The 27743-nt window shown below is 44.4% G+C and overlaps 1 protein-coding gene across 5 annotated transcripts; it reads right to left on the bottom strand.

The window, feature by feature from the left end:
• Positions 1–2829: 2829 nt before the first annotated feature.
• On the bottom strand, positions 2830–25351 carry LOC310696859 (uncharacterized protein). 5 transcript variants are annotated; one of them, XM_083482941.1, is made up of 4 exons: positions 22716–25351; positions 6812–7468; positions 5411–5536; positions 2830–5042 (listed from the first exon to the last, which is right to left on the bottom strand). In XM_083482941.1, exons 1-4 carry the CDS (start codon positions 22717–22719, stop codon positions 3145–3147), a joined length of 2685 nt encoding a protein of 894 aa, XP_083339067.1. In that variant the 5' UTR covers positions 22720–25351; the 3' UTR covers positions 2830–3144. The 5 variants fall into 5 exon arrangements, with proteins under 5 accessions (XP_083339067.1, XP_083339066.1, XP_083339068.1 ...); XM_083482940.1 differs by lacking the exon at positions 22716–25351 and adding an exon at positions 12121–12176; XM_083482942.1 differs by lacking the exon at positions 22716–25351 and adding an exon at positions 8046–9453.
• Between the last annotated feature and the right edge of the window lie 2392 nt (positions 25352–27743).

The raw sequence follows: 27743 nt of genomic DNA, 5'->3' as shown, positions 1-27743 counted from the left end.
CCCCCCAATTTATTTAACTGCTCTTAATTTGAACAATCCTATCTTCATTGTTGCCTTTCCTAGCAGTGGCGTAGCGTGGGGGGTGCAGGGGGGCGGCCGCACCGGGCGCAACATCTGGGGGTTAGGGTTAGGGGGCGCAAATCCACGGGTTAGGGGGCGCAAATCCACGGGTTAGGGGGCGCAAATCCACGGGTTAGGGGGCGCAAATTACTTGCCTTGCCCCGGGTGCTGACAACCCACGCTACGCCACTGTTTCCTAGCCTGTTCACATGCAACAAGTGCTCAAGGTTGCTGGCTTATGGGAATTTCCTGGAACATTAACGCCAGCTTTTCCATTACTTAGTTCCAAGGTGAATTTTTTAAAACCACGTTATTCAGTCCTCCCACATTGATTGACATATAGTCTGATTCAGCATGAATTGTCAGATCCTGTGTGTTGTAGTTGCTAGTGTTGAACGAGAAGCTGGGAGAGCAGACAATAGAACACACATGGCCAAAAAACAGATAGTCAAACACAGTTACAGCTTTAAGCCAACACAAGGGCAGTAACAGCTTGTTCCTTTCAAGCAGGTTTTCAAGCCACCTGGATCTCTTCAGGCATTGCTCCTCTTCCTTGTTGGGCACTCCCAGTCACTGTTCTGTATCCAAGATGCTGACCCCATCCTTGGCATGCCCAAGATGAGCTTCCAGCACATTAAGCCTAGATGTAAGCCTAGGAATTCTAATCTAGGAATTAGAATGGAGCTCAGGTTTACAGCCTTACCCCCACCCCAAATTCATAACAATATATTTATTCTGAGACCATCCGGTTAATGTGAGTATTCCATAATGTTACCTGATCCAACAGGGGTCATAAGAAGTGTTCGTTGATGTTAATATGTTATAAATGACCACTGTGCTATGTCAAATTTGTATTTCTTCTTCTTCTTCTTCTTCTTCTTCTTCTTCTTCTTCTTCTTCTTCTTCTTCTTCTTTTCCAAGACCCCTAACCACTCAGTTGTGATATGTTCTGAAAGTGCTACATACTGTATTCTAACACACCAAACCTTCATGATGAATCCTTTAGATCAGGGGTGGGCAACCTAAGGCCCAGGGGCCGGATGCAGCCCAATCACCTTCTCAATCCGGCCCGTGGACGATCCAGGAATCAGCGTGTTTTTACATGAGTAGAATGTGTCCTTTTATTTAAAATGCATCTCTGGGTTATTTGTGGGGCAAAGGAATTTGTTCATCCCCCCCACCCCAATATAGTGCAGCCCACCACAAAGTCTGAGGGACAGTGGACCGGCCCCCTGCTGAAAAAGTTTGCTGACCCCTGGAATAGAGCCTTACTGCGAAGACTGTGTGTTGGTCAGCATGCACTGATCTACACACATAAAACAAATTCACTCACAAATTCACTCATGCCATTGGAATAGAGCATGGGTATGCAAACTAAGGCCTGGGGGCTGGATCCGGCCCAATCACCTTCTAAATCCGGCCCACGGACGGTCCGGGAATCAGCGTGTTTTTACATGAGTAGAATGTGTGCTTTTATTTAAAATGCATCTCTGGGTTATTTGTGGGGCAAAGGAATTCGTTCCTTCCTCCCCCCCAAAAAAAAAAATATAGTCCTGCCCACCACATGGTCGGAGGGATGGTGGACCGGCCCACAGCTGAAAAAGGTTGCTGACCCCTGCTTTAGATAGAACACCTTTTTAAACCATGTCTGAAGCACATTGTGTTTGAAGTGCATGCTCTCCTTTCTTTTTGAAACGCAAACGTACTAGCCAATGTATTTATTTATTTTTAGGGTTAAAGGATTTGTGCCTTTGGCATGCATGTCTACTGCAGATGACCATCTAATTGTTTATAGCACTAGTGAGTCATATGAATGAACCAGCAAGTTGGTCAAAAACAGAATAAACTGAAGTGGTCTGAAATATAACACCCACCCACAAATTTTGCTCCTGGTGGCTTTTGTAGAGCTCTGTATGTACCCCTTTTATGATTTCTATTTATTTAAACATTGCCGTCCACACAGACACCACCGGGGGAGATTCTGCTTCCATGGGCTGTGATTTGAAAGAAGAAGAAGAAGAAGAAGAAGAGGAGGAGGAGGAGGAGGAGGAGGAGGAGGAGGAGGAGGAGAAGGAGGAAGAGTTTGGATTTGATATCCCATTTTTATCACTACCCGAAGGAGTCTCAAAGCGGCTAACAATCTCCTTTCCCTTCCTCCTCCACAACAAACACTCTGTGAGGTGAGTGAGGCTGAGAGACTTCAGAGAAGTGTGACTTAGCCCAAGGTCACCCAGCAGCTGCATGTGGAGGAGTGGGGAAGCGAACCCGGTTCACCAGATTACGAGTCTATCGCTCTTAACCACTACACCACACTGGCTCTCATGAACAGATAGATCCTGGGGATAGAAGAGAGAGATTCTAGAATGAAGAGATGGATCCTGGGGAGATCCTTTAGAAGACTCACATAGAAACAGTCACTGTGCTCCGAAGCCCAAATTGAGTATTTATGAAGTGGACAAAGGGCTACTCTGATTTTTTTCTCTCTTGCTTTTAACACTAGAAAGCTCCCTGGACATTGACTTCAAAGGGTGGGATCTCTGCTACTCAGGGTGAATGCTTTCTAAAAAATGAGAACAGCCGTAATTTAGTATGTAGAGCAGACTAACATTGATGAACACCCCTGATACCTCCATATTCATCCCAATTTCTTCCCTTTCCTGATTTGATAGCTATGTAGCTTATTCTTTATATATGTCTGTTCGTTATAAATGACCCAGCTGCTAGATGAGCACCGTTTAAACTTGATGTACAATATTGCCTTATTCTATATATATTTCTATTTTTATTTTCATATATAAATTCATTGCTAGATAAACAAAATATAATTACATTTTTCAAGTTAAAGCAACTGGCAAGTTGCACTGTAAACATTTTTTTGTTTAAATAGAGTAACTTAATTTAATCTAATTAAATTAAATTAGAGCTATACAAACTATAGTAAACTCACACTGCGGAAGCAACGAGGTTGCTCTAGAATAACCTTACACTTATTCCTAAAAAACATATGTTGGGGCAAAAAGTAAACACTACTTTCATCAATAGTCTCTGACTTTCCTTATTCAATGGAGGGAACCTCTGGACCCCTCAGTGCCGCCATGGATACCCATAGCGATTTGAAATGTTCATTTCTTTCTCCCGCTCCACAAAATATTTCACCCTCCCTATGGAAGTCCAGTGAGATGCCTCCTCCCTCTCCCTCTGAGCTTGCCGTTTCATTGCCTCTCGGATGGGCCGTTGTTCTTCGGTTATCGGCAAGGACTCCTCGAGGTCGTCTGGAGGTGTCCTCCAGGGAATAAAAGTATCCCCTCGGTACGGCGGAGAGGCTGGTGGTTGCAAGGGCTGAGCTCTTGTTACAGAGGGTCGGCTGTTGCTTAGGAACCTGGAGCTTTGACGTGGCACAGGTGGTGGGTGAGGTCGGGTGGGCAGCCTCCCAGCATTGGTGGGATGTGGTCTTAACCAGCTGGTGTGGGAAAGCTGTGAGGTGGGTGGCCATCCTTCATATGTAGCTGGTGGCTTTGGCCATGGTTTTGGTAATGGATGTTCACAATGAGTGGGCAATCTCTGGGAAGAAGAAGAAGAAGAAGATTGCTGCCTAGGCACGGAGAAGGGTGCCAGCCTCCGCGCCAAGTGGGGTGCTGGCCTTGGCAGGGAGGGGGGCTGGGTAGTGGGCACTGGCTTATGTAGGGACTTCAGGAGAGGTACCTCCTGTGGAGCCTGTGAGTTCCCAGAACTACTGCTGGTGGCAGTTAGTGGAGGGAGATTTCTGGCCGCCATGGATGTACTCTTCTTCTTCCCAAGGGGATGGAAGACTTGCACAGACTCCATCATGTGCCAAGCCAGATTGGTCCTTGGGATTGGCACCAAGGGGCGCTCTTCCAATTTGATCTTTTTCCCTTTAATGCCTGGTGTGCTCCCTTTCACTGTGGCCTTCTCTTTGGTTTCAGGTCCCATCTCATTTTTCTCCAATCCTGTCTGGCAGTGTTTGGAGTTTCCTTTATCCAGATTGTCCTCTTCATTTTTTAAACTTCCCTCCTCTTGAAATGGAAGCTTTCTCTTCTCCTTACATTTTTTCTCCTGACTAGGATGACTTTCCTTAGAGCCCGTTATGCTTGTTCCCTCTATGCTCAGAATACACTTGGGAAACTTGGGTGAAGCTTCTGCCTTTGTCGAAATGCCTTTCCTTTTCCCCTTAATCTCTGGTAATGCCTTTGGCATCATGGACTTTTCATGGGTGGGCTGGCATTTTCTAGAGCCCTCTGGGATAGGTTCCAGAGTGATTCTGGGGAGCTTGATTAACGTCTGGGACTCAGCAACACCCCACTTTCTTCTCCCTGTCATACTGATGGGTTTGCCTTCAATTTTCCCGTTCCCCTCGCGTTTGCCTTTGCTTTGGGTGGAGTCACATTTTGACTTCTGGGTTTTCTTCAAGGATTTGGGTCTCAGAGGATCTGGTGGAAATGGAAACCCGATATCTTTTAAGATGTAAACTGGGCGCTGGATCAGTGGATTACCCGAGGGCTTATTCAGTTTTGTATCCTGCTCATCTGTTGGAGCAAGTGATGCCTGTCCCTGTGTTGCTGAGCCCTTTCTGAGTATGGCCACCTCTGTGCCCTTGATGTTTAGATCTTTCACAAAGGAATGTGGGTGCACGGCTTTTGGCACCTCTTTGCATGGCTCAGGGGCATCCGGGATTGACTTTGCCTCTACTCTGAAAGACCTTGTGGACACTGGTGCTGATGACTGGTGGCTCCCCAGGGCTTCCTCTGGAAGGCAGGCCTCCGCCAGCATTCCTTCACTGCCTTTGGTTGTCTCACTGGAAGCAAGAGGTGGAAAGAGGCCTTCTGGAATAAGCGGCTCCAGTGAAGCAATCAGGGTCTCTATCTCGGGATACTTGGAGAGGAGGTCCTCTGGCAGCTGGAACTCGTCTCGAAGGAGACTTTCTTCATCGGCTGGTTGGGGAGGTGGTGGCGGATGTTCCACCACTGAAAGAAAACAAATGAAAAGCACAGCACTGAGTGCCTGAAGACAAAGAATCTACTCCGGTTGGCTGAGACAAACTTGAGGAAGGCCAAGACTCCCATGACTATCTGTTAGAGCATCTCCATATTAAATTACAGATAGGTAGCCGTGTTGGTCTGCCATAGTCAAAATAAAAAAGTTCCTTCCAGTAGCACCTGGAAGGAACTTTTTTATCTCCATATTAAATAAAGTTAAAAAGTGGCATATGGTTCTGGCTCCATGATTATCATGTGTAGATTCTTAGCTGACCTATCAGAAGTGCTAGATTAGGCCATGACATCTAGCCCGGAAGGAACACTTGGAAAGCACATGGTCTCAGTCACCCACTTACCATTCAGCGCAGCATTGTTGGCCTGGGTTGCTTCCAGTTTTTCTTGTGCTATAGATGCACCTAGGACATCTGTCACTTGGGCACTGACTGCTCCTGTCCCCTGAAGTCCATGTGGGACTTGTACCACTGAAAGAAATTAATCAGGAGGGATCAGTGATTCTACAGCCAAGGAAGACCATTAATTAATTAATTCAGTTACTCTTTCTTCCGTCCAGAGGAAGGTAAGTGAAGGCCTTGTTCTCTGTCCTAGGGAGGCTCAGCAGCCATAGACTTTCCAACTAGATAATGCACAAAACTGTCTAAAGGTGGGCAGGCTGGCTGCCTGAAGGTGGGATCAGGGGCTAAAGTGGCCTAGTTGCACTACTGGGCTCAGTGTGTTATCAGTGATATAAACTGGGGTCCATTTTTATATACCTCAGTGTTCAGTGTTCAGTGATGAGGTGACAGCGGGGAAACTGAATAGTATAAGGTACCCTGAATCCAACATTGTCCCAGAGGATTATGGGTGGTAGTATATGGTGTATGGTATGCTCACATGACATGCTGTTTTGGATTAAGAACATAAGCCTATGAGAAGAGCCCTGGCTAAAGGCCCATCGCGTCCAACATCCTGTTCTCAGATGATACAAGGAGGACCTGTGTACGACAGTGCTTTCCCCACTTGTGATTCTCAGCAACTGAGAATAGGGAAGGTAGAATATGGCTGTTGTGGCCAGTAGTCATGAATAACTTCAGCTATGAAATTGGATTGTTTTTCTAAACAAACTTGTTTCTCCTCTGCGATGAGAGGTTGTCCCTTGCTATCATAATCTTGCCAGAATTGTGCACTGTACAGTATTCCAAATGTGGTTGCACCGTAGATTAGGATAACAGCTTTTGGATATTGGAACTTACTCTGTTCCATAAGAATATACCCAATGCTCACCCACATTGAAGATGCAGGTGGTGCCATGGGTTAAACCACAGAACCTAGGGCTTGTCGATCAGACGGTTGGCGGTTCGAATCCCCGCAACAGGGTGAGCTCCCGTTGCTCAGTCCCAGCTCCTCCCTACCTAGCAGTTCGAAAGCACGTCAAAGTGCAAGTAGATAAATAGGTACCACTCTGGTGGGAAGGTAAACGGCATTTCCGTGCGCTGCTCTGGTTTGCCAGAAGTAGCTTAGTCATGCTGGCCACATGACCCGGAAGCTGTATGCCAGCTCCCTTGGCCAATAAAGCAAGATGAGTGCAGCAACCCCAGCAATCCGCGACTGGACCTAATGGTCAGCCCACATTGCAGGGCCATGTGGAAATGGTACTAGGAAATGGTACCTACTGAGGCTAGGTTAACTGCCTGATGGGTTAGAGGGTCCCAGACACCCATTAGAAAGCAAATGATTCCTTTACAAAGATGAGCACAAACCTTGTGAGGCTGGAAAGTACCCAGTGGCTGGGGCAGGTTCCAGGGTGGACTGAGGTTCCACCTGCTGGAGGACCAGGAGCATTTCATTGTTCGCAGCTGGTGGCATAGGGACAGCGCTACCAATCCGGACGATCGGGTTCCTCTGCTCCAGTGGGATGGGAGCTAATGTTCCATGGTGGTAGAGGCCCACCCCATCCTGGAAGGTGGTTGGGCGAATGGGTCCAAGACCAGGAGGCTGCACCTGAACCAGCTGGAGGTGAGGTTGTCTATATAATTGATTCATAGGTCTGGCTGTTGCAAAGTCCCTGTGCTGTGTTTGCAGTGGTGCAAACAAAGGCACTGAGAGATGTCCAGTTGTGCCCCACCCATGGAAAGAAGGACGGAGAGCTACTGGGGTGAACAGCTGCTGCTGATCATTCGGTACACCCTGTAAGAGAGGTATTTCACCATGAAGGTATCCCTGGGTGGTGGTGCTGCCTTGGTTTGGTTGGAAGGGCAGAGCTGATCCTTGAGCCTGCAGCCAACCGCAGTTCTCACATGGTGCTGATGAGTGGGAGATGCTGTGTTGACATTCTCCCACCGTGGAGCTGGTAGTCACTGTGGTGCTCTGAGGCTGGCTGTTGCCCCCTTCGGTCCGCCTGCTGTTCGGAGCCTGATCTGCAATGCAAAAAAAGTGAGCAGGAGTGTAAAGATCCCTGCAGTTTTTGATCAGCCTTTGCAAGAATGAGCCCTTCCTTAGCAAAGTGGTTTTCTTATTGTTAGGTCAGCCTCTTTACCACTTCTAATTGTTAGGTATTTTAGAGACCCTTTTCTTCAGTTCCCTCTCTACTCTTCAGTGCTGCTCTCCATCCCTCCTTCCTTTGGGCCTTAACCCCTCATGAATGTATGCTGTTCTCAGCAATGCCCACCTTGTTTGACTTTTCCCCAACTCCTGTTGCTGGAGGTTCTAAACTACTGGATCTTTGAAAAGGGTTGTGTAAAATGCTGATGAATGGCCTTCTTTTGCTGCCTTGAGGTCTTCCTGCTATTCTATTATCCCCTAGTATCTGGGTGCTTATGATCCCATTGGGGAGGAATCTTTTCCCCATCCTATCTCCCTCCCTCTCTCTTCCATGGAGAAATAGCGCCACCCTGCTGATGTTGCCATAACACATTCTGTCTTTCATGATGCTCTGCTATGTCCCCCCCTCCCCTGGGTAAACATGAGGGTGAATTTTTCCCCAGTGTTCCTCACCCATGCTCAGTGTCGATTCTAGTCAGTATCCCTTAGGGTGAACCTATGCATCTGGCATCATATGAACCTGTTTACTGCTGTCACCACAGTAACCAGCAAGATTCTAACTGGCCAGAGAATGTTATGATGCAAAAGGCAGCGCAGAGTCATGGGCAGTTGGCCTGAACTGAAGGTGCCAGGAAAACAAAGATGTCTGTTAGGGGAACTGAAGAGTAACTGAAGTTATGGCCAGTTTGAGTCAAAACAAGCCCTACCACACTCTCCACCCATTGTAGGCATCCCCCCAGTGTGACCGGGTTAATCTAGATACCTAGTGAAGTGACGGGCACCAGCTACTGTAAATCTTACACCTTTTAAAGCCACCTGTTTATATAACTTGGCGAGATAGGGGTCACAACAGCAACAAAGAACATCATTCATCTAAGGACACCACTCCTCTCAAAGAACAATTGCTGTTTCTGGCTCTCAGATGAGAGCAGAATCAAACCAAACTTCATTTGGCTCTGGATCAGTGGATAATTTATGGATATGTACTTATTGATCTATAAAAACCCGTAAAACAAATGGAGTGGCCCTCATAGTCAACAAAAGAGTGGTGAAAGGTGTACTGGGATGCAATCTCAAAAATGATAGAATGATCTCGATATGAATCCAAGACAGACTTTTTAACATCACAGTAATCCAAATTTATGCACCTACTGGTGCTGAAGAAACTGAAATTGACCAATTCTATGAAGACTTACAACACTTTATAGAAGTGACACCAAAGAAGGATGTTCTTCTCATTATAGGGGATTGGAATGCTAAAGTAGGGAATCAAGAGATAAAAGGAACAACTGGCAAGTTTGGCCTTGGAGATCAAAACAAAGCAGAGCAAAGGCTAATAGAGTTCTGTCAAGAGAACAAGCTGGTCATCTCAAACACGCTTTTCCAACAACACAAGAGACGACTCTACACATGGACATCACCAGATGGGCAGCATCGAAATCAGATTGATTATATTCTCTGCAGCCAAAGATGGAGAAGCTCTATACAGTCAGCAAAAACAAGACCTGGAGCTGACTGTGGCTCAGATCAGCAGCTTCTTATAGCAAAATTCAAGCTTAAACTGAAGAAAGTAGGAAAAACCACTGGGCCGGTAAGATACAATCTAAATCAAATCCCATATGAATACACAGTGGAAGTGAGGAACAGGTTTAAGGATTTAGATTTGGTGGACAGAGTGCCTGAAGAACTATGGATGGAGGCTCGCAACATTATACAGGAGGCAGCAACGAAAACCATCCCAATGAAAAGGAAATGCAAGAAAGCAAAGTGGCTGTCCAACGAGGCCTTACATATAGCGCGGGGGGGGGGGGAGAGAAGGCAAGCAAAATGTGAGGGAGATAGTGAAAGATACAGGAAATTGAATGCAGATTTCCAAAAAATAGCAAGGAGAGACAAGAAGGCCTTCTTAAACAGGGGCGCCGACTTATAAAAAATATTGGGGGAGCCCGCGAAAGCTCATGAATAATAAATAAGCTCATGAATATGCAGATAAAGTGGCGCCGCCTCCTCGTGAGCGAATAGGGGAGAGCGTGCTGCGCCTATTAATCAGCTCCGAAGGAAATTGGGTGGAGCTTTTGCTTGAGAGGGAGGGCAGGAGGCATGCAGCCCGACTCTGTGCATTTTGGGCTGGGGGAGGGGCGGCGGTGGCGCTCTGCTGGAGGGGCGCCCGAGATTATTGGGGGGGTGGAGCCCCCCCAAACGAATTTTTGAGGGGGCTCGGGCCCCCTCAGGCCCCATGGAGTCGGCGCCTATGTTCTTAAACGAGCAATGCAAAGAAATAGAGGAAAACAACAGAATGGGAAGAACCAGAGATCTGTTCAAGAAAATCGGAGAAATGAAAGGAAAATTTTGTACAAAGATTACCATAATAAAGGACAAAAGTGGTAAGGACCAAACAGAAGCAGAAGGCATCAAGAAGAGGTGGCAAGAATACACAGAGGAATTATACCAGAAAGATATGGGTGGCTCGTACACCCCAGGTAGTGTGGTCGCTGACCTTGAGCCAGACATCCTGGAGAGTGAAGTCAAATGTGCCTTAGAAAGCACTGCAAATAACAAGGCCAGTGGAAGTGATGCTATTCCAGCTGAACTATTTAAAATTTTAAAAGTTGATGCTATTAAGGTGCTACACTCAATATACCAGCAAGTTTGGAAAACTCAGCAATGGCCAGAGGATTGGAGAAGATCATTTTGCATCCCAATTCCAAAGAAGGGCAGTGCCAAAAAATGCTCCAACTACCGCACAATTGCATTCATTTCACACGCTAGCAAGGTTATGCTTAAAATTTTACAAGGAAGGCTCAAGCAGTATGTGGACCAAGAACTCCCAGAAGTGCAAGCTGGATTTAGAAGAGGCAGAGGAACCAGAGACCAAATTGCAAACATGCGCTAGATTATGGAGAAAGCTAGAGAGTTCCAGAAAGACATCTACTTCTGCTTCATTGACTATGCAAAAGCCTTTGACTGTGTCAACCACAGCAAACTATGGCAAGTTCTTAAAGAAATGGGAGTGCCTGATCACCTCATCTGTCTCCTGAGAAATCTCTACGTGGGACAAGAAGCTACAGTTAGAACTGGATATGGAACAACTGATTGGTTCAAAATTGGGAAAGGAGTATGGCAAGGCTGTATATTGTCTCCCTGCTTAGTTAACTTATATGCAGAATTCATCATGCAAAAGGCTGGGCTGGATGAATCCCTAGCCGGAATTAAGATTGCCAGAAGAAATATCAACAACCTCAGATATGCAGATGACACAACCTTGATGGCAGAAAGTGAGGAGGAATTAAAGAACCTTTTATTGAGGGTGAAAGAGGAGAGCGCAAAATATGGTCTGAAGCTCAACATCAAAAAAAAAACGAAGATCATGGCCACTGGTCCCATCACCTCCTGGCAAATAGAAGGGGAAGAAATGGAGGCAGTGAGAGATTTTACTTTCTTGGGCTCCATGATCACTACAGATGGTGACAGCACCCACAAAATTAAAAGACGCCTGTTTCTTGGGAGAAAAGCATTGCCAAACCTAGACAGCACCTTAAAAAGTAGAGACATCACCTTACCAACAAAGGTCCGTATAGTAAAAGCTATGGTCTTCCCAGTAGTGATGTATGGAAGTGAGAGCTGGACCATAAAGAAGGCTGATCACCGAAGAATTGATGCTTTTGAATTATGGTGCTGGAGGAGACTCTTGAGAGTCCCATGGACTGCAAGAAGATCAAACCTATCCATTCTTAAGGAAATCAGCCCTGAGTGCTCACTGGAAGGACAGATCGTGAAGCTGAGGCTCCAGTACTTTGGCCACCTCATGAGAAGAGAAGATTCCCCGGAAAAGACCCTCATGTTGGGAAAGATGGAGGGCACAAGGAGAAGGGGACGACAGAGGACGAGATGGTTGGATAGTGTTCTCGAAGCTACCAGCATGAATCTGACCAAACTGCAGGAGGCAGCGGAAGACAGAAGTGCCTGGCGTGCTCTAGGCCATGGGGTCATGAAGAGTCGGACACGACTAAACGACTAAACAACAACAACAACACTTATTGATCTACTGCTTTTTCTCCCAATGTTCTGTGTTGTTGCTCCCTGGAAACTCTTGGCTTGTGAGCTGCTTTGGACAAAGTGCAGTGGACCTTATTCTACAAAGTGCAATGTAGGTTGACAGTGGTTCCGAAATAATTCTGTGATTTTGAAGGTGCCTCAGTCTTGATTGGCACATCTCGTGAAGGTTGTATTGAAGACTAAGTCCCATTGAAGAACACTGAATAGGACTTAGTCTTGGCTTATCTAAACACCATGGGTGGTACTGGGACTCTGACTACCTGGAGTGGACTGTGCCTGGTAACTTTTGAAAGGAATCCCCCTTTCTCCCTATTCTCTTGCTTACACTTCCACGTATGTTGCCTTCTCTAAGTTGTTGAAAGATCTACACCATTTCCCTGCTATAATCCTTTAACTTCTCAGATGGCTTCTCTGTCTGCTTCATGGGACAATGAAGCAGAACATCTGAACATTAAATGGAACCATTTCCTACCTGCCATGCTGATAGGAGCGCTCAAATAGCATGAACATAAAACAAACCAATGGAGAGCAGTGCTTGCACTTCTCATGGATCCAGTGGGCAACGGAATGGCGATGGTACAAAGCTGTTCATTAGTGTCTCTATGGTAACCCTGCAGAATGTGAGGAAGGGGCTAGGAGAATATTAGAATCAGAATCAGAATCAGATGATGTCATCATGGAAGGTGGAAGAGCAGCCCAGAGGTGAGAAAAGGGTGATCCGTTCACACTACCTGGTTGACAATTCACAGGCCCCCTTCAATTTTTTTAACATGGCCATCTAAATTTTCCTTGGGGGTGGTATTTTTGAATGGAAGACCAATGTATTCTTATTTTTCCTTATTAAATGCTAGCTCCACATCCTGTTAAGGTCAATGCACCTGTAGCTGTGTCCCATCATGTTAAGTATAATGGTTTAATGGAGACTGAAATGGAAAATGCTTGTATATATGTTGCCAAAGGTTTACGGTAACTGGGAAATTCCATTGGGCTATATGGAAGCTAAGAAGAGCTATCTGAGCACTGAGATGGGTTGAAAATTAACTGTTGATGTTCTCTGCTAGCTCTCACATGGTGAGAGAGGGATTCAGTTGCAAGTGCAGGGATCTCAACTCAAGCATCCATGACAGATGGACATCCAACCTCTGCTTCAAAACCTCCAAGGAAGGAGAGTCCACCACCTTCTGAGATAGTTTGCTTCACTGTCAAACAGCTCTTATCATCAGAAAGTTCTTCCTGAAGTTTAGTCGGAATCTGCTTTCCTGTAACTTGAAGTCATTGGTTTGGGTCCTAGCCTCCAGAGCAGGAGAAAACAAGCTTCGTCTTCCACGTGGCAGCCTTTTAGATTATTTGAAGATGGCTAGCATATCTCCTCTCAGTCTGCTTTTTTCTAGGCTAAACATACACAATTCCCTCAACCGTTCCTCATAAGTTTGGGCAAGGAACAAGGTGACTAGAACGAGATGTGAGACCGATTGTAATGTCAGTGGAAAATATTAATGTTCACCCCAAGGTGAAAGACAGAAACCTGTAATTCACATGACATTTTGATGGACAAGTGACATGACGGGCACTACAATTTATCTTCAACGCCTCCTCTTCCTGTGACATGCCATGACAGGTTATTGTTGTCACTCTTTTTCATGGGGTGGGATTGCTGTAACGGTTTTGCAAAAACAATCCCATTATGCTATTTATTTGGGGCTGCTTCTTCCTCTAGCCTTTGGGAGTGAAAACCTTGTTGCAACAAAATAATAGTCGCTTTGCTTCTTGCCTGGCTGGTTGCAACTTCTGATTATTTTCTCTGACTGACAAGAAGGCCTTGTGGGATCATGGTGAGTCCCTTGAGCCCTAGGGGTGGGCAGTACAGAGTGACCCCCTGTTTCTTAAAACACAGGTTATATTGAAAGCCCCCCTAAACCTTAAAAGCCCCCTGAACCCTGGAACAGACCCCACACCTCTCGAAATCAGGACAATCAAAATTCCTCTTCCTAATTCAGCTTTCCCTATCAGCACTTGCCACCATGGTCAGCATACCAGTGTACTGGAAGAAGCAAAGATCACCAGTGTTGAAGCAATGCTTCTTCAACATCAACTTCGTTGGACTGGTCATGTTGTGCGGATGCCTGATGATCGTCTTCCAAACCAATATTCCGAACTTAAAAATGGAAAGCGTAATGCTGGTGGTCAACAAAGGAGGTTTAAAGACTCTCTCAAGGCAAATCTTTAAAAAATGTAGTATAAACACCAACAATTGGGAAACACTTGCCTGCAAGCACTCCAGTTGGAGAACAGCCTTTACCAAAGGTGTCATGGGCTTGGAAGACACTTGAACTCAGGACACAAAGGAGAAACGTCCTAAGAGGAAGGCACACTTGGCAAATCCACACCGTGATCAACTCCCGCCCGAAAACCAATGTCCCCACTGTCGAAGGACGTGTGGATCCAGAATTGGCCTCCACAGTCACTTATGGACTCATTATTAGAACCATGTTTATGGAAGACAATCTTACTTGGCTATGAGTGATCGCCAAAGAAGAAGAAGAAGAAGATGGCAGGGGCTGAGGGGAGTTGCAGTTCAGAGCCCCCAGGGGCCACTAGGTTGAGGGGAGCTGCACCAATTCATTATCAATGCATTTATCCTTGCCCTCCCTTCCCCACACTGAAAGCTGATGAAGACTGCAATTTGAAGAGGACAGCTCGCTATATTGCCCTCATATTAAGGTTCCTCTTTCTTTTTTATTTGCATTTCCCTGTGTTTTGTTTTTTTATTTCATAAAAGTTATATACCAGAGATCAGTGGCATACTGTGGAGGGGCCAGGGCGGCCAGGGCCCCAGATGCAAAATTCTGAGGGGGCAATGATTTACAGATGGTATTTAACTCTGAGTAGGCTTGCTATGATGTATAAGACTGAATCAGATAAGTCCTGGGGATGCAAAGAGGTGGAGGAAACGTTCATGGTGGAATAATGGGTGGTACGCCAGGGGGATTAGTGGGGTTGGGGATAGTTTGCCTATTTCTGTTTTCCATGCTTTGAGCATGGTCTGTGTGTACCTGTTAAGTGTTGTGGGAATTTTTTTGGTTTGTTTGGGAGGAGTGAGAATGCTGTGGTGCAGGTATTTTCAATTCTGTCCCTCTCTAGGTGTACCCATTGTTTTGTCTCATCTTCTAGTATATATGGGATTATATGGTGTATTTGGCTGGCAGTGTAATATGCTTCTATGTTGGGGATTCCCCATCCTCCCTCTGAGGTGGGGAGGTGCAGGTATTTGGGGCTTATTCTTGGTTTTTTATGTGAGAAGATAAAAGAGTATAGTTTTCTCTGCCAACTGCGGAGTTGGGTTGGGGGGATCCAGATTGGGAGGGTTTGGAATAGGTAGGTTAGTTTTGGGAGGGTGATCATTTTGATCATGGCTATGTTGAATCCCAAGTGTTCAAGAAGAGATGGGGACAGCCCAGTTGAGTAGGTTTTTGGGTGTTGTGCTTGGACCATCAAGTGACGGACTCTTCCTGAGCTAGATATTGGAGCAGTCCTGTGCCCAGTTTGAAAACATTTACCTTATGCCAGTATTTTAAGGCTGCTCACCAGGCCCTGGTCAGTAGAAGGCATTCCCCAGTTTCCAAGAAAATGTCTGAGTTAGGCATACATCTGGGGATCTGGAGGAGAGCCCTCAATTATTTAGCCTGGAGATTATCCAACTAAGATGCTAATCTTCCACTCCAGGTATTAGAGGCATATAGTAATTGGGCCGCTGTCATTTCTCTCTCTTTTTTGGAAATGATTTTTATTGGTTTTACAAAATAAATCTCACATTTAACACATTTAGATTTTAAAAGCGAACAAGATTCTTCCAGTTTGGACTCCTCTCCTTTCCTCTGTGGGTCCTTCATATATCTATGTCAACTGCATATTATAATTCATCCGCATTACAGAGGATACCTTAGGATATGGTACCTCAGGTTATGGACGCTTCAGGTTACAAACTCCACTAACACAGAAATAGTACCTCGGGTTAAGAATTTTGTTTCAGGATGAGAATAGAAATCGTGCAGCAGCGGGGGTCCCCATTAACTAAAGTGGTACCTCAGGTTAAGAACAGTTTCAGGTTAAGAACGGACCTCCAAAACGAATTAAGTTCTTTTTTTAAAAAAAATAATTATTGGAATTATATTTACAACATAACAAATAGCCCCCCCATACACAAATCCACCCTCATTAAATGTCAACATAACATACAATGAGCATAACATAAAACAATACAAACAGCCAAATAAAAGACTTCCTTTATCCTGTATCTGGCCTCCTTATTTACTTCTTATAAACTGTTTCCTTTATGAATAATTATTAAGATTTTTCTAATTATAAATATCCACAAAGTCTCCTGCAGACATTAATTGAAACAAGTCCAGGTATGTCAGAACGAATTAAGTTTTTAACCTGAGGTACCACTGTATAGTCCTCCAAAGTACCGTATTTTTTGCTCTATAAGACTCACTTTTCCCTCCTAAAAAGTAAGGGGAAATGTGTGTGCGTCTTATGGAGCGAATGCAGGCTGCGCAGCTATCCCAGAAGCCAGAACAGCAAGAGGGATTGCTGCTTTCACTGCGCAGCGATCCCTCTTGCTGTTCTGGCTTCTGAGATTCAGAATATTTTTTTTCTTGTTTTACTCCTCCAAAAACTGGGTGAGTCTTGTGTTCTGCTGCGTCTTATAGAGCGAAAAATACGGTAACCAAAGTCTTTGTAACATTGCAAGAGTTATTGAAGATCTGCCAAAGAGCCCAAGTGAGTATCAGTGGCCAAGCTGCATGCTCTGGCACTGGGGGCGGAGAGCAGGCGGGGGCCTGGCTGGCGTGCATTCTGGGTGGCATGGCGCCCGGTGTGGTGGTGGTGGGTGCAGCACGTGTCCAGGGGGGGCAGCCACGATGGTACCCCCCTCCCCGATGGTGCCGGGGGCGGTGTGCTCCCCCCGCCCCCATTCTTCCACCAGTGTTCTTTTAAGTACAATCTGTATTTGTCCGATTCCTTATTGAAGTTTTGATCCTCATGATTTCTCATCTTCCCTGTCAGCCTCGCCGTCTCTGCATACTCTAGTAGTTTCATCTGCCAGTCGGCTTTTGTCGGCGTCTTCTCCCCTTTCCATCGCTGGGCGAACAGCATCCTTGCAGCTGTTGTCGCGTACATGAATAGTCTTCTCAAATCCTTCGGTATGTCTGCTCCTAAAATTCCCAACTAAAAGGCTTCTGGTCTTTTAACAAATATATTTTAAACTTTTTTTTAGTTCATTATATATCATTTCCCATAATTCTTTATTTACAATTCCACCACGTATGATAAAAGGTGTCCTCTTTTTCCTTACATTTCCAGCATACATTTGAGTTAGTTCTATACATTTTTGCTAACTTACTGCGTGTTAAATACCAACGGTACATCATCCTCATATAATTTTCTTTCCGCATGTAACACGCTGTAAATTTTAAGTCTTCTTTCCATAATTTTTCCCATGCTGTCAACTGTATACAGGATTATATCCAAAATCTCTTGCCCATTGAATCATTACAAATTTGACTTCATCTTTAACAAACCATTCCAACAACTATTTATACATTTTTGAAATAAGTTTCACCTTATTTTGTAACAATACCCTCTCAAAACTCCATAATTCAGTAGTGAAACCCTTTCTTTTATCCATTTTAAAAACATCGTTCAACTGATGGTATTGTAACCAATCTGTTAATGGGTCTCTTGTATGTCATCATTTTCTTTTTCAATTTTAGCTGATTTTCCTCCTCTCTATGCAATTCTTTATATGTTCCCCAGTCTTTTCTCAGATTCAGTTTTTCCACAGAAATTGCTTCTAGTGACGATAACCACCATGGTGTTTTTTGTTCTAACAGATTTTTATATTCATCCCATACCACATATAGGGACTTCCTTATTACATGGTTCAGGATTCCTGTGTACCTTAACTTTTTCATACCATAAATACTCATTGGGCAGCTGTTTTGGCATTGAATACTTTGACAGCAGGTGGAATATATTGACCTCCTTTAGTAAAGTGGCCAACTGCCAACCTGTGCTTCTGGAGGACCGCAGATCTATGGGTGGGTCCATGTCATTGTGTGATGGAATGTCAGCCCCAGGTATTGGAAGCTTGTAATCTAATTGAGGGCATGCCCATCTTGTGACTATTTGCACTGGGGAAATGTCTTCTCAAAAACCAAGATTTTAGATACCCCAAAGTTAATTTTTAGATCATTCTGAATGCCATAAGACATGAACCTCCTCTAATTGGTAATGTAGACGTGGTCTGGAACATGAGAGAATGGCTGTGTCGTTAGCATACAATGGAGTCCTCCTGACCCCAAGTCTGGGCAGGTGGCCAAGTGGGCTCATTAGGGCACCCTCAAGGTCCTTTAAAAATATGCTAAAGAAGGAGGGTGCAAGAATACAGCCCTGTCTGACTCCTCAAGACATACCATATTTTTTGCTCTATTGGACGCAGTTTTCCCCCTCCAACAATTGAGGGGAAATGTGTGTGCATCCTATGGAGCGAATGCAGGCTTGTTCCATAGCCGCGCGCAACCCCTCCGGCAGGGAGAGACTGCACGGGGTTATGGCTTCTTTAGCCCCGCACAGCCTCTCCCGGCAGGAGGGGTTGCGCGGGGCTAAAGAGGAAGCCAAAGCAGTGAGCAGGATCCATCCCGCTGGCTGCCTTGGCTTGCTCCATAGCCGCGTGCAACCCCTCCTGCATGGAGAGGCTGCACGGGGCTATGGCTTCTTTAGCTCCACGCAGCCTCTCCTGGCAGGGAGAAGTTGCGCGGGGCTAAAGAGGAAGCCAAAACAGCCAGCTGGCTGCATTGGCTTGTGACATAGCCGTGTGCAACTCCTCCGGCAGGGAGAGGTTGTGCGCAGCCTGTACGCTGCTCTTTGGGGCTGGGGAAAGATTTTTTTTATTGATTTCCCCGTCTAAAAACTAGGTGCGCCCTATGGTCCGGTGCGCCCTATGGTGCGAAAAATACGGTATTTCACTCAAAAGCTGTCCCTGGGTACCCCATCTGACTAACAAGGGCCTTGATGAGGCAGAAAAGTATTTTGACAACCAGAACCTGGTCCAACTTTCCCCATAACATGGCTCTGGAGATGAAATCAAAGACTGATTTTAGTTCCATAAAAGCTAAATGCAATTTGCCTTGTAGAGGTTTTGAATATATCTTGGCAAGGTGGAATAGAACTAAACAGTGATCAGAAGTTGAGTACAGTGGTACCCCAGGTTACATACGCTTCAGGTTACAGACTCCGCTAACCCAGAAATATTGCCTCGGGTTAAGAACTTTGCTTCAGGATGAGAACAGAAATTGTGCTCCGGCAGTGCAGCAGTAGCAGGAGACCCCATTAACTAAAGTGGTGCTTCAGGTTAAGAACAGTTTCAGGTTAAGAACGGACCTCTGGAACGAATTAAGTACGTAACCCATGCTACCACTGTAGTTCTCTCTAAATGCAGCTTGTGCCTCAGTAAGGAAGCTATTCACATTCAGAAAGGCAGGCAGTCTATTGCAGAGGTAGTGGGCATACTTTTCTCTCATTATTGGTAACAAGCTAATGGGTCTATAGCAGGAGTTGGCAAGGTTTACCTCTCCTGGGCCAGGACACTTCCATGGAGATCGCTTTGTGGGTGTTCTGCACAGAGACAATTTCCAGCGCCACAGAAGTGAATTCCTGCTCTGTGCTGTGCCGGTTTAGCGCAGTGTGCGGGGACTCGCCGAGCGGGCGGCTCGGTTTGGGGGCAGCTTGTGGGCCATTTAAACGATCCCCATGCACCACAGGTTGCTGACCAATGGTGTATAGTTCTCAGGGTCACTGGATTGGCATTTCTTGGAGTTTGGGCCCATTTGTGTGCCATGGAAAGGTGAGCTCAAGGAAGAGGATCTTTAGTCACATGATAATGAGTTTATTGGGGTAACAATAGGGTTGGAGATGGGATGAGAGTTCTTTCTTTGCAGGACATGGAGGAAGTAGATCGGATCAGCCATGTCTGGCACCCTTGAAGAAGGAGTGGGGTGATTAAGGCCAAAATGTCTTTAAACAGCAAGTTGCAGCTATACTGGTGACTGGGAACATGGCTGTCAACTTTTCCCTTTTCTTGCGAGGAATCCTATTCGAAATAAGGGAATTTCCCTTTAAAAAAGGGAAATGTTGACAGCTATGACTGGGAGTGACTGCCAGGACCTAAAGGATCTTCACTGGCTCCCAGTATGCTTCCGAGCACAATTCAGTGTTGGTGCTGACCTTCAAAGCCCTAAATGGCCTCGGTCCAGTATACCTGAAGGAGTGTCTCTACCCCCATTGTTCTGCCCCGACACTGAAGTCCAGTGCTGAGGGCCTTCTGGCGGTTCCCTCCCTCTGAGAAGTGAAGTTACAGGGAACCAGGCAGAGGGCCTTCTCGGTAGTGGCACCCGCCCTGTGGAATGCCCTCCCATCAGATGTCAAAGAAATAAACAACTATTGGACTTTTAGAAGACATCTGAAGGCAGTCCTGTTTAGGGAAGTTTTTAATGTTTGATGTTTCAATATGATTTTATGCTGTAAGCCACCCAGAGTGGCTGGGGAAACCCCACCAGATGGGCAGGAAATAATAATAAAATCTACTACTACTACTACTACTAAATAAAAGAATATAAGCTTTACCACACAACCCCTTGCCCCTCTTTTTCTTCCCAATCCTATGCAGCATATAACACTAATATCTTACATCAAATGTAATTGATCTGTAGAAATCACAACCTGAAAAAAGAAACAATGCACTTACTTTTTAAACTAATAAAATCTTTAATAAAAACAAACTGTTCAACTATAATACTCTTAAAAGGCTATGAGACTATTAAAAGATAATAAATATAATAAAACAATAAAAGCAATTCTTGCAAGCAGCATTACAACAACCTCGGCTATAAAATTGGAGGCTTCAACAAAGCTACTGCTGCCAACGCCATTTTCAACACCTCGCTTGGCATGCTATGTGACCCGGACAGCGGTATCAGCAGCCTATGCCAATGGTGAGCAGGCGAGGACTCACCCTAGTCAATGGAGGGAACCCCTAGACCCCTCAGTAACGCCATGGATACCCATAGCAAGTTGAAATGTTCATTTCCTTCTCACGCTCCACAAAACATTTCACCCTCCCTACGGAAGTCCAGTGTGATGCCTCCTCGCTCCATCTCTGAGCTTGCCTTTTCATTGCCTCTCGGATGGGCCGTTGTTCTTCAGTTATTGGCAAGGATTCCCCAAGGTCATCTGGAGGTGTCCTCCAGGGAATAAAAGTATCCCCTCTGTATGGTGGAGAGGTTGGTGGTTGTACTTGCAAGGGCTGAGCTCTTGTTGCAGATGATTGGATGTTGCTTAGGAACCTGGAGGTTTGACCTGGCACAGCTGGCCGGTGAGGTCTGGTGGGCACCATCCTAGCAATGGTGGCCAGTGGTCTCCAACGTCTGGTGAGGAAAGCTGAGAGCTGGATGGCCATCCTTCATTGTGGATGTGAGCCTGATGGCTTTGGCAATGATTTTGGCAATGGGTGTTCCACATGGGTTGGCAGTCTTTGGGAAGAAGAAGATTGTTTCCTAGGCAGCGGGAAAGGTGTCAGCCTTCGCACAAAGTGGGGTGCTGGCCTCAGCAAGGAGGGGCGATCGGAAGGGGGATCTTCATTAATTCCTCGGACTCTGGAACACCCGTTTCTTCTCCGTTTTTCTTCCCATTTGCTTTGGGTGAAGTCTGGAACAAAAAGAAGAAGGTGAAATCATTATTTTAGATACAGCTAGTTTGTCCATAATGTAAAGTCTTAATTTATTCCATTGTTTTATATCCATATTTATACCTTTCCAAGCTGACTATAATTAAACTGACCCAACTTGTTCAAATTTTGGGTAATTTGTACCCCTAGATATCTAAAACTTTTCCTAGCTTTTGGAATCCTCAACATTGCTGTAAAAGTCTGCTATATATGTGGAAATGTATGAAAAAATGTTACCTCTGCTTTCTTAAAAGTACCGTAACTTGTAATCCTGAGACCCTGGAGGAACTATTCCAGTTCTGTGCATAATATTTTGCCTGCTCTGATAGAGTCAGAGGTGCATAAAATTATATCATCTGCAAAGAGGTCTGATTTTTGTTCATTTCTGTTTATAACCACTCCTGTACCTTTGGGGGGGGGGGAGAAGTTTTATTTTAAGTATAATTGGTAGAGTGGAGAGAGAGAAATGTTTATGTATGTTACCATTGCTGCTTAAATGATTTATGCCCAAAGATGGAAGAAGGAAACAGTTCTGACAGAAGAAGATTGGCAATATGGAATATGTAGAAATAGCAAAACTAACCAGAGGAATAAGAAATCAAGAAGAGAGACTTTTTAAAACAGAATGGAGAAAATTTATTGACTATTTGAAGATACATTGTAAACAAATCAAAACATTACTGGGGCCGATATAAACACATGCAGTAAGAGATAATAAAGGGGGAAATAGGAGGAAAATAAGGGGGAAATAGTAAATATATTTGAACTGGACATGCAGTAATAAAAAAATATAAAATAAATAACTGAGAAAGGAGGGGAGGGAAGTTGAGTGGAAGGTACATTAGATCTGTAAAGATTTTCAGTTTTTTGTTAACATATTTATAAAAAGTGGAAATGGAAAATAAATATTTATAAAACAAAAATGTTTGTAACCATTCCTGGACAAGGGAGGGCATTGCATACTTTGATTGCAAATGGTTCTAAAATTAATACAACCAACAGGGGTGACAGAGAACATTCTTCCTTCTGAACTAAAAGGCCCCAAGCTGTAGCTGAACTAAAAGGCCCCACATGAGGAAGTTACTCCAACCCCTGGTTAATTTTAATTGTTTATGTTGGGGAGGAATCTTTTCCCCATCCTATCTCCCTCCCTCATTCTTCCATGGAGAAATAGTGCCACCCTGCGGCTGTTGCCACAACACATTCTGTCTTTCAGGATGCTCTGCTATGTCCCCCCCCCCCCGGGTAAACATGAGGGTGAATTTTTCCCCAGTGTTCCTCACCCATGCTCAGTGTCAATTCTAGTCAGCATCCCATAGTGGGAACCCATAGAAATGGGATCATATGAACCTGTTTACTGCTGTCACCACAGTAACCAGCAAGATTCTAACTGGCCAGAGAATGTTATGATGCAAAAGGCAGCGCAGAGTCATGGGCAGTTGGCCTGAACTGAAGGTGCCAGGAAAACAAAGATGTCTGTTAGGGGAACTGAAGAGTAACTGAAGTTATGGCCAGTTTGAGTCATAACAAGCCCTACCACACTCTCCACCCATTGTAGGCATCCCCCCAGTGTGACTGGGTTAATCTGGATACCTAGTGAAGTGACAGGCACCAGCTAAATCTTACACCTTTTAAAGTCACCTGTTTATATAATTTGGTGAGAGCAACAAAGAGCATCATTCATCTAAGGACGCCACTCCTCTCAAAGAACAATTGCTGTTTCCGGTTCTCAGATGAGAGCAAAATAAAACCAACTTGCTTTTGGCTCTGGATCAATGTGGATAATTTATGGATATGTACTTATTGATCTACTGCTTTTCCTCCCAAAGTGAATGTTTTGTGTTGTTGCTCCCTGGAAACTCTTGGATAGTAAGTTGCTTTGGACAAAGTGCAATGTACCTTATTCTACAAAGTGCAATGTAGGTTGACCGTGGTTCTGAAACAATTCTGTGATTTTGAAGGTGCCTCGGACTTGATCGGCACATCTTGTGAAAGTTATATTCAAGACTAAGTCCCATTGAAGAACACCTTAGTCGTGGCTTATCTAAACCCTATATGTGGTACTGGGACTCTGACTACGTGGAGTGGACTGTGCCTGGTAACTTTTGAAAGGAATCCCCCTTTCTCTCTATTCTCTTGCTTCCACTTCCATGTATGTTGCCTTCTCTAAGTTGTTGAAAGATCTACACCATTCCCCTGCTATAATCCCTTAACTTCTCAGATGGCTTCTCTGTCTGCTTCATGGGACAATGAAGCAGAACATCTGAACATTTAGATGGCACCATTTCCTACCTGCCATGCCGATAGGAGCGCTGAAATAGCACGAACATAAAACGAACCAATGGAGAGCAGTCCTTTCACTTCTCATGGATCCAGTGTCCGGTAAGAAGTGGGCAATGGAATGGCGATGGCTTAAAATTGTTTATTGCTGCCTCTATTGAAGCTGACCAGATTGGTCCTGGGGACTGGCTTGAAAGGGCGTTCTTCCAGTTTGATCTTTTTCCATCCTTCATGTCAATGTGAGCCTGATGGCTTTGGCAATGGATTTCCCACATGGGCTGGAAGTCTCTGAGACAAAGAAGAAGATGGTTGCTTAGGCAGCGAGAGAGGTGCCAGCCTTCACACAAAATGGGGTCCTGGCCTCAGCAGGGAGGAGGGATCAGAAGGGTGCACCAACTTAGGTAGTGTCGGAGAGGACCTGGGATGGGCTTCAGAGGCCATTCTTCAAATTTGTTCTTGTTCCTTCTAGTACCTCGTATTCTCTCTTTGCTTTCGGCCCCATTTGCTTTTTCACCACACCTTACTGCTGTCACCACAGTAACCACCAAGATTCTAACTGACCAGAGAATGTTATGATGCAAAAGGCACTGTGGAGTCATGGGCAGTTGGCCTGAATTAAAGGTGCCAGGAAAACAAAGATGTCTGTTAGGGGAACTGAAGAGTAACTGAAGTTTTGGCAAGTTCATTGAACAATTCCCAACCTGCCATGCCGATAGGAGCACTGAAATAGCACGAACATAAAACCAACCAATGGAGAGCAGTGCTTGCACTTCTCATGGATCCAGTGTCCGGTAAGAAGTGGACGGCGGAATGGCGATGGTACAAAGTTGTTCATTGCTGCCTCTACGGTAACCCTGCAGAATGTGAGGAAGGGGCTGGAGAATATTTGAATCAGAAACAGATGATGTCATCATGGAAGGTGGAAGAGCAGCCCAGGGGTGAGAAAAGGGCAATCAGTTCACCATACCTGGTTGACAATTCATCTTCACAGGCTCCTCACCATTTTTTAAACATGGTCATCTGAATTTTCCTTTGGGGGGTTGTTTGAATGGAAGACCAATGTATTATTATTATTTCCTTATTAAGTGCTTGCTCCACATCTTGTTAGGATCAAGGCACTTGTAGCTGAGTCCCATCATGTTAAGTATTTGTCCCTTCCAATCCACTCTTGTACACAGGTGTACTTGCACCCACAAAGATCTCATACATTCACTCAGTTGACACTCTGTTTGTTGTTAAGGCAGTCTAAGAAAGCAAATTGAGGGAGTCTGAGTCAAACAGTCTGAGAAGAACAGGAGGAAGAGGAAGAGGAAGAGGAAGAGGAAGAGGAGCCTCTCTCCTCATTTCCTGTATTGTTTTGTTTTTTGCTTTCTTGCTTCCTGCTTCCACCAGGGTAATTCCACCTGTCAAAAGATGTAGGATTTTCAGCCTTTTCGCTCTTGTGATTCTGGAGGTACTGTATTAAGATGCAGCACTGCTCTTTTTGTAACCTGGGAAATAAGATACTGCAAGGAAGAGGCACATACAGTATGAGCTCCTAAGAATCAATGAAACAGCTAGAGGCATGGAACACAACAGATTGTTGTTGTTGTTGTTGCTGCTGCTTTTTTATAGAGTACATCACTGGTCCACACTCTCTTCGTATGTTAGTCTCCATGGTCACAGATGATGGGGGCTGTAGCACAATGACATCTGGGTGGCACCATGTTGACATCCCCTGCTCTACCTTCTGCGCTGTCTTCAAAACATCAAATGGTAAAGTGAAGCAAGCTGGTTGTCAATTCTTCCAGCAGCAACTGATTGCTAAATTCTGCTGGTATTCTGGGGCCGCAACTAGTAGCAACTCCAGCTTCTAATAGTAAAGTGGTGGTAAAATCACCAGGGCAAATCCCCTCTCCCGCCCCCCCCCCCCAGCCTCCGAGTCCATTTTAAACAACTTCTTTGACATTTAGTTTTTCCTTGTAGAGTTGGAAGAGGGAGCTTCATTGTCCAAACGTGAATGCCTGGTTGGAAGAGGTCATATCCAGCAATGTTAAGGAAGAATCACTCTATTGTACCCTTTTCCCATTCCCTATCCAGAGGTCACTTAAGGGATTTAAGAGCCCATTGTCACTTGGGAAATAGACAATCTGAGTTAATCATCAATGCTTAGAACTCCAAGGAGGCCATTTCCTATATTTGGTTTTAGATTTAAATATCAGAAGGAGTGATAAATCACTAATCTTGGGGTTCCTGGAGGGATTTTATCTCTCATTCCTTGCTGGACAGCTTTTGTAAGGGAGGCATGATAGTTTATTGATAGAAGATGTTGTTTCTATTCCAGATGATTCCAATTGTGGGGGGACGATGACAGGATGCTTCAGGGAATGGCAGAGGGGGCTATCAAAATTCATTTGGAAAGGGGGAAAAGCCCAGGATTAAACATAAATTACTAATTGATATTAAGGATAGAGGGGGTTTTGTATTACCAGATCTGAAGCTTTATTATGAAGCATCCTGTCTTTGCTGGATCAAAAGAGTGGGTGATCTTGCAGAATACTGACTTATTGGATTTGGAGGGATGGGACAATAGATTTGGGTGGCATGCCTATTTAGGCTATGAAAAAGTAAAAGCACACAGAGGTTTTCTAAATCATATAATACAGAAATCACTATACATGGTGTGGAACAGGTACAAAAATCTATTGGAACCAAAAACACCCTGGTGGTTATCTCCTCTAGAGGCCATCTCAGTAAAGAGGAAAAACATGGGGGGAAATTGGGCAACCTATAAAGAAATTATAGAGGAGGAACAAAACCAACTCAAATTGAGAAAATTTGAAGAAATCAGAGATCACCTCACAGATTGGTTGCGGTACCATCAACTAATTGATATTTTCAAATTTGATCAAAAAAATGGGTTTGCAACAGAGGTATTGAAAAAGATGTATTACAGAATAAAAAGAAAATACTATCTAAAATGTACAGACTGCTGCTAGATTGGGAAGTAAAAGAAGAAAAAGTGAAGGATGTGATGATTAAATGGTCAGAATACTTTGGTTACTCCATTCAGATGGCTGCTTGGGAAAAATTATGGAATAAAGATCTAAAGTTTACTGCTTGTTATACACTAAAGGAAAACTTTATGAAAATGTTTTATAGATGGTACATGACCCCAAGCAAATTGGCCAAAATGTACAAAACAAATTTAAACGTATACTGGAGGTGCAAGAAAATGGAGGGAACAATGTACCATACGTGGTGGGGCTGTGAAAAAAATTACGAACTTTTGGGATATTGTCTATGAGGAACTAAAAAAATGTTTAAACAAACATTTGTGAAAAAAACTGGAAGCCTTCCTTCTAGGCTTTCTGACAAATGATATTCCAAATGACAAGAGGAGGGTTTTCCTGAACACAACAACAGCAGCAAGAAAGTTGATTGCCAAAAACTGGAAGGGAGAGAAAATTCCAAGGAAGGAAGAATGGCAAATTAAATTATGTGAATACTTAGAACTAGCAAAGATGACAGAGGCAATCAGAAACAAAACAAAACAAAACAAAACAAAAATTTAAAACTGAGTGGGAGTGTTACAGAGTACAGTATTTTTAGAAAAACATTTTTCCCAAACAAAATCTCTAATATGCTTTGATTAATTTTTGCAAATTACTTAACAGACAGATAATGTACGCCATGTGAGATCAATGAATTAAAAGGTGAAATAGGATACAGTTAAAAAGAAAAAGAGGAAGTAAGGACCTGCAATGAGGTGGAGGGAAGTCATTTTCAAAGATGTTGAATTATTCTGGTTTTTCTTTATGTATCTTATTATGTTTTGAAGAATGAAACGAATAACTGTATTAATAAACAAGCTCAATAAAAAATATTGGGGGGGGGAGAGATATGGATAGAAAAAGAGACACAGATTTTTGAAGCCTGGTTTTTGCTCCATCTCGAATCAGCATGTACGGGTCACAGTTCGAATTTCATGGGAAATATATTAGGCTATTCCATATCTTATACTCCAGGAATGGGGAACTTGTGACCCTACA

Source organism: Podarcis liolepis, assembly GCF_965112155.1.
Source record: "Podarcis liolepis genome assembly, chromosome: 17".
NCBI classification, from domain to species: Eukaryota; Metazoa; Chordata; class Lepidosauria; order Squamata; family Lacertidae; genus Podarcis; species Podarcis liolepis.
Note: the sequence above shows the minus strand (reverse complement) of the source record. Positions and strands in the feature narration are given on the sequence as shown.

Excerpts from the sequence above, each read along its gene's own strand:
- LOC310696859 (XM_083482940.1), bottom strand. Across the intron at positions 5,537-6,811 it reads GTACTTTCCAGCCTCACAAG|TGGTACAAGTCCCACATGGA; the intron begins GTTTGTGCTCAT and ends AATTTCTTTCAG. Across the intron at positions 5,043-5,410 it reads CAACAATGCTGCGCTGAATG|TGGTGGAACATCCGCCACCA; the intron begins GTAAGTGGGTGA and ends GTTTTCTTTCAG.